This window comes from Salvelinus sp. IW2-2015, linkage group LG36 (assembly GCF_002910315.2).
Source record: "Salvelinus sp. IW2-2015 linkage group LG36, ASM291031v2, whole genome shotgun sequence".
Lineage (NCBI taxonomy): Eukaryota > Metazoa > Chordata > Actinopteri > Salmoniformes > Salmonidae > Salvelinus > Salvelinus sp. IW2-2015.
The window spans coordinates 6,366,782-6,380,409 of NC_036875.1; the positions used below are offsets into that span (position 1 = coordinate 6,366,782).

At 46.4% G+C, this 13,628-nt stretch overlaps 1 protein-coding gene across 1 annotated transcript in view; it reads right to left on the minus strand.

The window, feature by feature from the left end:
* LOC111959629 (MYC binding protein 2) overlaps nt 1-13,628 on the minus strand; it is a 236,902-nt gene that overhangs the window by 49,878 nt on the left and 173,396 nt on the right. Inside the window, 3 exon segments of the mRNA XM_023981339.2 lie at nt 1,055-1,072; nt 5,641-5,661; nt 11,565-11,699. Coding sequence (XP_023837107.1) covers nt 1,055-1,072; nt 5,641-5,661; nt 11,565-11,699 — 174 coding nt within the window.

Here is a 13,628-nt window from a genome sequence, read left to right on the forward strand (position 1 = left end):
ACTCCGCCTCTTTTCCAGTTCTAGATTGCGGAAAAATCTATAGTTAGCGATGAAATTCATGATTTTTGGTGGCCTTTCCTAAGCCATGATTCAAGACACGGCTAGGATATCAGGGTTGGCAGGTGTGCTAAAGCAGTGAATAAAACAAATTTAGGAGGGAGGCTTCTAATGTTAAACAACATTGAAACAAGCTTTTATGAGGTTCACAGAAGTTCAGACAAATGAGAGCGCCTGGGGAATGGAGTGGCTTGGGGGCTGCCAAGTTAAACCTCTACATCACCAGAGGAGGAGTAGGATAAGGTATGGCTAAAGGCTATAAGAACTGGTGCGTTCGAAGTTTTGTCTCCAGACGGCACCAGTTTAAGCCAGGGAGGTCACCGCATGTGTGCGGGGTTGGAACAAAAGGGGCTAATCTAAGGCATATTGGGCAGGGCTGGGAGCTCTACAGGAAATAAGCCAATAATTACTAACCGAAACAGCACATAGCGGAGGCAATTGACATCTAGAGTAGATGCTTCGCAGCTGGAGTGATCATAGAGTCCAATTAGAGTAGCACTAGATGAGTCAGGGAGCCAATTCAAGTATGCGTTACTACGCTAGGCGAGCTGGAGACACGACGATTCATACAGCTAGCCGGACCGGAGCTAGCGAGATGGATCCCCCGGCGACATCCAACGGAATAGCCTGTTGAAACCCCCTCGGACGGTTACGTTCGGCAACCAAGTCGTGATGGATCGGCTGGGCTCTTGTGTCGGCAGTCAAGGTCCAGGCCAATTGGCCAAAAGAGGATTGAGGCCCATGAACTGGCTGGTGACCTTCTTTGGCTTAGCGGAGTGAGTGGAGTGGCCTAGCTCGCAGCTGGCTAGCTCCAGTGCTAAACTGGTGCCTGCTCGGACAGAGACGTTATTCAGGAGTAGTACTCGGATGATTGCAAGCTACGCATAGGCGATGATCCCGGTGTAAAGTCCACGAGCTCCTGCGTAGGAATCCGGAGATTATGGTAGGGGAAAAGCAGTCGTGATTATGCTCTGGTGGATATCGCGCGTGGCAGGACTGGCAGGAATTGACCAGGCTGAGGCTGGCTGATGTCCGAGTTAACGGTGATGACCACTAGCAGTGTGATAACTGACTCTAGCTGGCTACGTCCTCCGTTGAATGGTCGTTCCGGTTCAAAAGTATAAAAAATAGCAAGATCCGTACCACATTGAGTGAGGCGATCTGACAGGACAGTATATTCAGTCCGTAGATGGAAAGTGAGATTAAATATACACGAAGAAAATATATATACACGGCGACAGACAAGACAAAAAGACATGTCGCTGCTATTGCCCATTCGGCATACAACAAACCCTGATTCGTCCGTCGGATGCCAGATGGTGAAGCGTGATTCAACACGCCACAGAACACGTTTCCACTGCTCCAGAGTCCAATGGGCGGTGAGCTTTACACCACTCCAGGCGCACGCTTGGACTTGCACATGCTGATCTTAGGCTTGTGTGCAGCTGCTTCGGCCATGGAAACTCATTTCAAGCTTTTTTTTCTTTTTTTTTTAAGCTCCCAACGAACAGTCCTTGTGCTGAAGTTGCTTCCAGAGCAGTTTGGAACGTTTGCGTAGTGAGTGCTGTAACTGAGGAAAGCGCTTCATTCTGTGAGCTTGTGTGGCCTACTACTTTGAGCTGAGCCGTTGCCGCTCCTGGATGTTTCCACTTCACAGTAACAGCCCTTACAGAGCAACTCTAGCAGAGCAGAAATTTGACAAACTGACTTTTGGAAAGGTGGCATCCTATGACGATACCACGTTGGAAAGTCATTGAGCTCTTCAGGAGGGGCCATTCTTACTGTCATGTTTGCTTATGGAGATTGCATGGCTGTTTGCTCGATTTTATATAATGTGTCAGCAACAGGTGTGGCTTGAAATAGCCTAATCCACTAATTTGAAGGGGTATGCACATACTTTTGTGTATATGTAGTGTATTTTGGACCATTTCTAATGGACTGGACGGCCCCAAATTTCGTTTGTTAGCATTTATGACAGAGGAGTAGCCTTTTAAGTGTTTTTATCAGAAATTCTAAATGGTGGAAATAATCAATGTGTGACCTGAATGGGGGTTCTTGAGGAAATTGTTCCTTGTGAGAAGAAGGACCTACACACTGCATTTTTCAGGACTCTCTAGGTCATAAGGGGTGAGGGGCTTGACCTTTCAAAGTTAGCCATTCAATCGCTCTGTTGGAGCACCACCTTGTGGCAATTGTTTATGGCATCGCATGAAAGGGTGTGGACTAAGGGCCTTTACGATCATGTCAAGTTACACCCTCTTTGGCCTTTACCATCTCACAGAAATTTTGCATGTTAATTTTCCTGGCAAGAAGAACCGGTATAATAATAATAATAATAATCCAGAAGAAACGAAATAGGGGCAGGGTCACCAACCATTTCTGATGCAAGATCTACTTAATACAATGTTAGCCATGCAACATTACCCTGTAAAAACAGAACTGTAGCAAATGAGGGTTTGTGCAGGATGGATATAGACCCGATACATTATCACCGCATAGTGATGTTTATTTGAATTTCCCTGCCAATGCATTGTTGTTTGGACCATTTTTCAAACATATTTAAAAGTTAAAAATTGGTAGGCTATATGACAGTTGTTGTATTACTTGTGAGGCACAGGCTGAGGGAGCATACATCTAAATAATTTGCTTTTTATCTTACTGGGCTACTCGTTCCTGCATCTTGATGGTCAGTCTCAGCGGAGGGAGATAACAGCAGACTGAGGGTCCGTCTCAACATCTCTCCGCTCTCCATTTCCTCCACTGACCCAAAAGGGACACCGTCTTCCAGCTGATGGCGAAACTCGAGTCGCACCGCACTATTTTCTGCCTCATGCACAAATTCATGTTGTTACTCCTGTTAACAGTTTCGCTGCTGAACCCTAATAATAATAATAATAATAATAATAAGTAGGCCAAACCCTCTGGTCTGGTGGTCAGGGAAGGTTTACCCACCTGCATCCCCCTGTGGACTCCGCGTCTGGGCACGGCTTTACCCTGGCCGGAGAGCAAGTGCTTCTTGTCAACTCGGAGGCCACTACGAGTAAGACCTCTGAACACCTCTCCGGACAAGCACTATCTGTGATGGGCTGGTTCCACTTGCAAGAGATGAACACAGACAATGTGACCATCTGTTTACACTGATACAAGTCACTCTCGCACCACAGATATAAATACATACAACACGTACAATAAACAGACATAATCAGTCTGCATCTCTACCAAAAGAGGTGTATGTGTCGCTTTATGTGTTACCTGGTGGCATAGATTCATGTTGCTCTCGGCTCCACAACACGTTGGGCAGGCGTCGGGGGTGACTGAATGTAGGGTGCAGGGACAGACGTGGAATGTAGTCTCATCTCATCCTGGAACAGGTTCTCATCCTGGTACCCACCAAAGTTCTCTGTGTGTTGCCTGAAAGAGGGGAGACAGGTTTACGTACAAATGTAGTTTAATATTTTGTGTTTAGGTCATGTGGATGCTGCCTCAAAGCAAATAATTCCATGACCTTTTTCACTGTTAATTGCCCATGAGATAGGATAAGACATATACACAACCAAAATGTATGATCATCATCACTCAATTAACGTGCCAAGCGCTTTAAGTGTAATGCCATCCCAAAGGGCATAAAACCAAAAGACGAAGGAGACTGTCTGCGTAGGCACAAAATAAGAGATTCCTTCTTTCCCACAATCTTTCCAGCTTGTTCAATTTGATCCTCATCACAATAGCTATTATTTTTACCTGGCCAGCATCTGCAGGTAGAGGCAGCCATCTTTGTGTGGGCATCTCGTCAGAGACGCCCTCCTTGAGGCTGGGCAGCATGGAGTGAAGCGGGCGAGGCGGGTGGGTGGCACAGCAGGCTGGGCTTGCGGCGCTGCGTAGGAAAGCAGGAAAAGGGCCGTTGGCACGGATCACCTGGGGGGCCTCCATGGTGGGCAGCGCCCCGGGCATCTCAACTGCAGTGGGCTTCCTTTCCTCGACTGCTCTCACCTGGAGTGGTAGGAGGGGCAGATTCAATTTAAGTGGTGGTTAAAGAGGTCGATAGTTTGAAGGAAACATAATAATAGCATTGTATGACTTGTCACGAGCATATTACCAAGGTTGTTTATGAAAGCACATGGTTGAGTAAGGTTATCCTTTGTACTTTTACATGAGAATAAGTAACATGAGACTAATATGTTAGTGTTCAATCTGATTGTTAAGGCTTATGTTCGTTAACTCATCCAAGTATTGTTTGTTAAGTTCCATGAGCTGAGATTTTATGAAATTATTAACTGACACAAATGTATTAAATGTTATGCATGTGTAAAGATAACAACACATTTTATTTGAAAGCGTTGAGCAGTACAGTACTTCTCCTGGCCGCATGTCTGCTTCGTCTCTCAGGTACTTCTCCCTGCAGCGGTCACCACAACCAGGTACCAGGTACTTCCACCGACACCTCCGTCTCCACAGTTTCCTGCCAGCCCCACAGAAGTGGCCCGATACTGTTTGTAGCCCTGGCCTTCCCGCGTAGCGACCAAACTGCCCAAGACACCAGACGATGCTAAGATCCACAGACTTAAATAGAAACATATACATGCATCTATGCTAAGATCATATTGAGTAGTTGCTGCGTACGAGCAGACCACAGTGTATATGGTGTCATGGGGTTAGCCACCATCCGCCTCGTATGAAGACATGTTCAGCTTTAAAAGCTTTCGTTTCTTCCACACAATCAATAAAACAAAATAGTCTGTCACAGGACTCTTCATGTCTGACCTTATTAGTGAGAGGTAGCTAACTCGCACAGTGACCATGCGATGATGATGTATGTTCTAAACGTATGGATGTGAAAAAGCCAAACCCATTGTTGTCTGGTTTACCTGGTGGGCCTGCCTCATGTGGTAGGTGACAGGGTAAGGGTGCGACTCCCACAAAGCTCACAGATGGTGTTTTCTCCGGTCCCCCCGATGGCCAGCTGGGCCATCTCACCAAACAGGTTCCCCCTGGGGCGCACCTCCGCCTTCTCTCTTTCTTCTCTCTCCTTCTTGGACTTTTACTGTCCTTCGTTCTCCTTCTCGAGATGGCGCTGGAGCCCGGGCTGGGGAATATCATGTTCTGGGTGGCTGCATTGATGGTTCGCCATGGAGATGTCCTCCCAGAATGCAACAAGGTGCTGGAGTGTGACGGCAGGTTGACTTGGCCCTCATGAAGGATGAGAGGTCATCTCGTGGGAGACGGGCTCCCCTTGCCGTCCCACACTCTCTCGCCAGTGGTGGCTCTTTGAGCATGGACAGGAGCCTTGTTCTTGTTTGATCGACTGCATCCTGGAGAGTGTCGGCCGCGCCTGTGGGGGAAATGGTTGAACATATTGAGGGCCGAGGATATCTCCAGGAGTGGCGGTTCATCAGCGCTTGCTCTCCTTCTCCTCTTGGCCGCCCTGGCCACCCAGCGAACTGCGCCAAGGGCGCGTGCTCCTTGGTCAGCTCCGGGTTGAACTTGAGGAACGAGGAGCAGGCCATGGCGTCGTGGACAATGCCCTCGTGCCAGAGGAACGCGCGAAACCGACCGGGCGCACTCTGCCACCGAGGGCGACATAGCCTGCTTGGTTGTCTCGTGAGCCTTGATGAGCTCTCGCCCTTGAAGAGCGGGCCAGACTGTCCTTCTTGGGGTGCACGTGGCGGCTGGAGGTCTTTGCGGCTGACTTTTGGTGACAAGCGGCTGCTCTCAGCTCATCCTTGATGGGCACCTTGCCGATGCTTAAGTGCACCTTGGAAGAGCCCTCTGTGTTGCTCAAGTCAACGTTCTCATCATTTCCTCATCATCGGAAAGAAGAGCAATAGACGTACACATCACCACCTCCCTGTGGAGGTCCTCCTGGGTCACATGGGGCGATGGGCTGCGGTTCTCCAAGTTCATGTCAACCTCCTTTGCTGCACCTGCCTTGGAGATAGTTTGGGTTTAGGCGAGGTGGACCTTCCCCTCAGTGGCTCCGAGGTGAGAGGGACCTTTTTCCGTAGGGTGTCGGGTCCAGTGTGTACGAGTCCGACTTGGACCTTCTCTTGGGCGGGTCCAGCCGAGCCTTGGAGGGGCTGACTTTGGGAGGAGGTTCTGGTCATGGTTGTTGGTTCTTGTCTGGTGGCATGTTCTTGCAACTAGTTGTCTTGTCCTGAGCAAGTTCTGGGTCATGCTGGGGGAGGAGGACCACGTCAAGGTGGTGCTAGAGGGGCTATACTTCCCCGAGGAAGAGGACAGCCCTTCTGCTTGAGCGAGGAGGAGCGGGAGCCAGGGTTGGGCGACTCGGCGCGCAGCCCGGAGGAGTTACGATCACGCCCTTCGCCTTCCGCGCCTGCAGGGTGTTATGGTTGGGCGAGTGAGAGCGGCTATGAGAGTCTGACCGCAACTTGGCCGTGTCCGACCTCAGGATAGAGCCTCGCTGGCCGACAGGTCTTTGCTTTTGGAATGGTCCGAGGAGCGTCCACCCTCCTGTTTTGGGGAGTGGCTTTTCTGTCGGTGTCTAGAAGCTAGGAGACAGCCAACAAAATAGAAACAGTTATACTATAACTCATTGAGGTTCAGCGTAAAAGGCAGCACATCCAGTTTACTCAGAGTACAACACTCAAACATCTAAGGGTCAAAACAAAAGGGATTATGAAAGGGAACAAAATGAAACAAAATGGAGGAAATGAAGAGAGTCTGAAAAAATGATGTTAAAAGAAATAATAAGAAACCTCAGACTGAAAAGTTGTCGACCAATTGACTTCAGTAAGTGACTGCAATGAAGAGCCTTGATTGGCCTTGAAATAGTGACATACGTTTTCCAAATGATCTGAAATCAACCTATGCATGTCTGAAAGGTCTGTCCATCTATTCACTGAAGGCCCCTAACATGGACAGAGGTAGCAAAAGGATCATGGTGCAAACAAAATGAGAAAAGCCCAGTGCAGCACTGTCCCCCAGTCTAGGTATTATATAATTGGTCTTTAGAATGGATCTGTTTAGGGACATTATTCCCACCCCATGTATCCTGTTGTTCAGTATTAACTGACTCAGTAACTGACACATAGTGTTCAGTCTGAAGGACGCATGCATTCTGTATGTTACCCACCCTTTTGCCTGAGAGCGAGAGATGAGAGAGCAGAACCATGCCCAGCTGCGGACATACTGCTCTTGTGCACACGCTCATGAGAAGAATGCAAGGCTGTGTGATGAAGAACCATCTACAGCGGAAAACAGTTGCGGAAAGGAAAACACAGGACATGAATGCAGGGACACCGTCACAGAGAGGAAGGAGGGAGGAGACAGGTAAGGAAACACACCACATGAGAAGGGGAGAGAAACAGTAAGGGAACACACCACAGTGAGAAAGGAGGGAGAGAGAACAGGTAAGGGAACACACCACAGTGAGAAAGGAGGGAGGAGAGAACAGGTAAGAAACACCACCAAGTGAGAAAGGAGGAGGGAGAAACAGGTAAGGAAACACACCACCAGTGAAAAAGGAGGGAGACGAGAAAAGGTAAGGAAACACACCACAGTGAGAAAGGAGGAGGGAGAGAACAGGTAAGGAAAACACACCACAGTGAAAAAGGAGGGAGAGAGAACAGGTAAGGAAACACACCACAGTGAGAAGGAGGGAGAGAACAGGTAAGGAAAACACACCCAAGTGAGAAAGAGAGGAGAGAACAGGTAAGGAACACACCACAGTGAGAAAGGAGGGAGAGAAAGAAAGAGGGTAAGGAAACACACCACAGTGAGAAAGGAGGAGAGAGAACGGTAAGGAAACACACCCACAGTGAGAAAGGAGGAGGGAGAACAGGTAAGGAAAACACCACAGTGAGAAAGGAGGAAGAGAACAGTAAGGAACATCACAGTGAGACAAGGAGGAGGAGAACAGGTAAGGAACAACACCACAGTGAGAAAGGAGGAGAGAGAACAGGTAAGGAACACACCACAGTGAGAAAGGAGGGAAGAGAACAGGTAAGGAAACACACCACAGTGAGAAAGGAGGGAGAGAACGGTAAGGAAACACATCACAGTGAGAAAGGAGGGAGAGAGAACAGGTAAGGAAACACCCACAGTAGAAACAGTGAGGGAGAGAGAACAGGTAAGGAAACACACCACAGTGAGAAGGAGGGAGAGAGAAACAGGTAAGGAAACACACCACAGTGAGAAAGGAGGGAGAGAGAACAGGTAAGGAAACACACCACAGTGAGAAAGGAGGGAGAGAACGGGTAAGGAAACACACCACAGTGAGAAAGGAGGAGGGAGAACAGGTAAGGAAACACACCACAGTGAGAAAGGAGGGAGAGAGAACAGGTAAGGAAACACACCACAGTGAGAAAGGAGGGAGAGAACGGGTAAGCAAACACACCACAGTGAGAAAGGAGGAGGGAGAACAGGTAAGGAAACACACCACAGTGAGAAAGGAGGGAGAGAGAGGATGACCATTGGGAGAGCAAAAGACGGACAGTCAGAACAACAGACAGTTGGAGTTAACACAGCTATAAGAGAACAGAAAAAAAGGGTAGTAAGAGATGCATGAACTAGGGCTGGGAGACAGCAGTTTGAGCACGGGGCTGGGATAATGGAGTGAATGGAAACATATTGATACATGTTATACTTTAATGATACTTAATAGTAAGTAATATTAGTAATATGCATGTCAATCTCTCCTGGCTGAAAGTGGAGGAGAGATTGACTTCATCATTACTTTTATTTATGAGAGGTATTGACATGTTGAATGCACTGAGCTGTCTGTCTGAACTACTGGCACACAGGTTAAATTAGATTTTAAAAAACAGATTCAAAAACACCTTATGGAACAGCGGGGACTGAAGCAACACAAACATTGGTACAGACACAAGCACGATAAAATACGCAATGTCAATAAGTTAATCGACGACGTCCCCCCCAAAGTATCCGTACGTACATATCCCAACCAGAAGCCAATGATTACAGGCAACATCCGCATCGAGCTAAAAGCTAGAGCTGTGCTTTCAAGGCACGGGACACTAATCCGGACACTTATAAGAAATCCCGATATGCCCTCAGACGAACCATCAAACAGGCAAAGCGCCAATACAGGACTAAGATTGAATCCTAATCCTACTACGACGGCTTTGACATTCGTCGGATGTGACAGGGCTTGCAAACTATTATGGATTACAAAGGAAAACCCAGCAGTGAGCTGCCTAGTGACACGAGCCAACCAGACAAGCTAAATGCCTTTTATACTCGCTTCGAGACAAGCAACACTGAAGCATGCACGAGAGCACCACCTGTTCCGGACGACTGTGTGATCACGCTCTCCATAGCCGATGTGAGCAAAACCTTTAAACAGGTCAACATTCACAAGGCTGCGAGGCCAGACGGATTACCAGGATGTGTCCTCAGAGCATGTGCGGACCAACTGGCAAGTGTCTTCACTGACATTTTCAACCTCTCCCTGACCGAATCTGTAATACCCATGTTTCAAGCAGACCACCATAGTCCCTGTGACCAAGAAAGCAAAGGTAACCTGCATAAATGACTAACACCTGTAGCATTCACATCGGTAGCCATGAAGTACTTTGAAAGGCTGGTCATGGCTCACATCAACACCATCATCCCGGAAACCCTAGACCAACTCCAAGTCGCGTACCGCCCAAACAGATCCACAGAAGACGCAATCTCAATCGCACTCCATACTGCCCTTTCCCACCTGGACAAAAGGAACACCTATGTGAGAATGCTGTTAATTGACCACAGCTCAGCGTTCAACACCATAGTGCCCACAAAGCTCATCACTAAGCTAAGGACCCTGGGACTAAACACCTCCCTCTGCAACTGGATCCTGGACTTCCTGACAGGCCACCCCCAAGTGATAAGGGTAGGCAACAACACATCTTCCATGCTGATCCTCAACACCGTGGCCCCTCAGGGGTGTGTCCTTAGTCCTCTCCTGTACCCCAACAACTGCGTGGCCAAGCACGACTCCAACACCATCATTAAGTTTGCTGTCGACACAACAGTGGTAGGCCTGATCACTGACAACGATGAGACAGCCTTTTGAGAGGAGGTCAGAGACAACAACCTCTCCCTCAATGTGAACAAGACAAAGGAGCTGATCGTGGACTACATGAAAAGGAAGGCCGAACAGGCCCTCTTTAACATCGACGGGGCTGTTGTGGAGCGGGTCAAGTTTCAAGTTCCTTGGTGTTCACATCACTAACGAACTATCATGGTCCAAACACACCAAGACAGTTGTGAAGGGGGCACAATAACACCTTTTCACCTCAGGAGACTGAACAGATTTGGCATGGGTCCCCAGATCCTCAAAAAGTATTACAGCTGCATCCTGACTGGTTGCATCATGGCAACTGCTCGACATCCAACCGTAAAGCGCTACAGAGGGTAGTGCGTACGGCCCAGTCCAAAATGTTCCTTAACAGCTTCTACCCCCAAGCCATGCTATACAATTAATCAAAATGGCCACCCGGACTATTTACATTGACAACCCCCCCCCCTTTTGTTTTTACACTGTTGCTACTCGCTGTATATTACCTATGCATAATCACTTTACCCCTATCTACATGTACAAAATTCCTTGAATAACCTGTACCTCCGCACATTGACTCAGTACCGGTACCCCCTGTATATAGCCTCATTATTGTTATTTTATTGTGTTATGTTTTATTTTACTCTTTACTTTAGTTTATTTAATCATTATTTTCTATTTCTTGAAATGCATTGTTGGTTAAGGGCTTGTAAGTAAGCATTTCACGTAAGGTCTACAACTGCTTGTGACAAATAAAATATGATTTGATTTGTTTTAAAACGCTATGCAACAGATACACTACCTGCTCATGTTTGATCATTTTATCAAGTTTTATGCCTAATAACCATGACCAAGGTTCTGCTTCAGGCAACAACTTCGGAGTTTCCTAAATCAGAAGCAGCTGTAGCTACCAAGTCCATGTACACTGATTGTACAAAACATTAGGAACACCTGCTCTTTCCATGACAGACTGACCAGGTGAAAGCTATGATCCTGTATTAATGTCACCTTCAAATCARTGTAGATGAAGGAGACAGGTTACAGAATAATTTTTAAGCATTGAGAAAATTGAGACATGGATTGCGTATGTGTGCCAATCAGATGGTGAATGGGCAAGACAAAAGATGTAAGTGCATTTGAACGGGGTATGGTAGTAGGTGCCAGGCCCACCGGTTTTGAGTTTATCGAGAACTGCAATGCTGCTGGGATTTTCACGCTCAACAGTTTCTTGTATCAAGAATGGTCAACCACCCAAAGGACATCCAGCCAACTTGATACAAATGTGGGAAGCATTGGAGTAAACATCAGCCAGCATCTCTGTGGAATACTTTTGAAACCTTGTAGAGTCCATGCCCCGAATAATTGAGGCTGTTGAGGGCAAATGGGGGTGCAACTCAATATTAGGAAGGTGTTCCTAATGTTTTGTACACTCAGTGTAGRCATCCCTCTCCCACCCAGTGACGTATCCAAGTCCCCCGGCTGGCCTCACCTTTGTTGTTTGAGATGCTATAGTTGAAGCCCTGTGTCTCGAAGGCCCCAATGGCTCCAGCAGCACTGTTGAAGGCCTGGACAGAAAAGGGGCTATTTGGGGGGGTCTGGGCCCCATGCTCTAGCAGGCTTTGTTCTGTTGGGAGAGAAGACAGAGCTGGACCACGTTGGCTCCACCAACAACAGCAACCAAAACATCCATTCACACGTTAGATTCATTTTAAAAGGCTAACTGATCATTAGAAAACCCTTTTGCAATTATGTTAGCACAGCTGAAAACGGATGCCTCACAAGTCCTCAACTGACAGCTTAATTTAAACTTGTTAGGGATAGGTGGCAGCATTTTCACTTTTGGATGAATAGCGTGCCCAGAGTGAACTGCCTCCTACTCAGTCCCAGATGCTAATATATGCATATTATTATTAGTATTGGATAGAAAACACTCTGAAGTTTCTAAAACTGTTTGAATGATGTCTGTGAGTATAACAGAACTCATATGGCAGGCAAAAACCTGAGAAAAAATCCAAACAGGAAGTGGGGAAATCTGAGGTTTGAACTCACCCCTATCGAATACACAGTGGGATATGGGTTAATTTTCACTTCCTAAGGCTTCCACTAGATGTCAACCGTTTTTAGAACTTTGTTTCAGGCTGCTCATGTGAAGGGGGGCCGGATGGGAGCTGTTTGACTAAGGGGTCTGCCTACAGCCTCGTTCTCAGTCAAGCACTTTCACTTGAGAGGTAGCTCTCCTTCCAGTGCTTTTCTACAGACAATGGAATTCTCCAGTTGGAACATTATTGAACTTTTATGATAAAAACATCCTAAAGATTGATTCTATACTTATTAGTTTGACAAGTTTCTTCGACCTGTAATATAACTTTTTGAACGTTTCGTCCGAATGGAACAGATCGCGCTTTTGGATTGTTTACCAAACGCCCTAACAAAATAAGCTATTGGACATAAATGGACATAAATGATGGACATTATCTAACAAAACAAGCATTCATTGTGGAACTGCGATTCCTGGGAGTGCATTCTGATGAAGATCATCAAAGTTAAGTAAATATTTATTATGCTATTTATGAATAATGTTGACTACCCAACATGGTGGATATTTCTCTGGCTGGTTTGGGCTCTGAGCGCCGTTCTCAGATTATGCTTTTTCCGTAAAGTTTTTTTGAAATCTGACACAGCGGTTGCATTAAGGAAAAGTGTATCTAAAGTTTCATGTATAATAGCTGTATTTTCATCAACATTTATTATGAGTATTTCTGTGAATTCATGTGGCTTTCTGCAATATCACTGCATGTTTTGGAACTACTGAATCTAGCACGCCAATGTAAAATACGATTTTTGGATATAAATATGAACTTTACCGAACAAAACGTACATGTATTGTGTAACATGAAGTCCTATGAGTGTCATCTGATGAAGATCATCAAAGGTTAGTGATTCATTTTATCTCTATTTGTGCTTTTTGTGACTCCTCTTTGGCGGGAAAAATGGCTGGGTTTTTCTGTGACTTGGTGGTGACCTAACATAATCGTTTGTGGAGCTTTCGCTGTAAAGCATTTATGAAATCAGACACTGTGGCTGGATTAACGAGAATTCTATCTTTAAAATGGTGCCTAATACTTGTATGTTTGAGAAATTTGATTTGAGATTTCTGTTGATTTGTATTCGGCGCCCTGCAATTTTATTGGCTGTTGGTCCTAGACAGGTTAATAGTACCCTCAAAACACCAGCCTCAAGGTTTATTTATGTATTTATTTTATTTTTTAAATGTACCTATATTTAACTAGGCAAGGCAGTTAAGAACAAATTCTTATTTTCAATGACGGCCTAGGAACAGTGGGTAAACTGCCTTGTTCAGGGGCAGAACGACATATTTTTACCTTGTCAGCTTGGGGATACAATCTTGCAACCTTTCGGTTACTAGTTCAACACTTTAACCACTAGGCTACCTGCCGCCCCAGTTGAGGACTTGTGAGGTGTCAGATGAAACAAAAATAGAGCTTTTTGGAAACAAACACCAGAGGTGGGTTGGCATAGACAGAAACGTAGC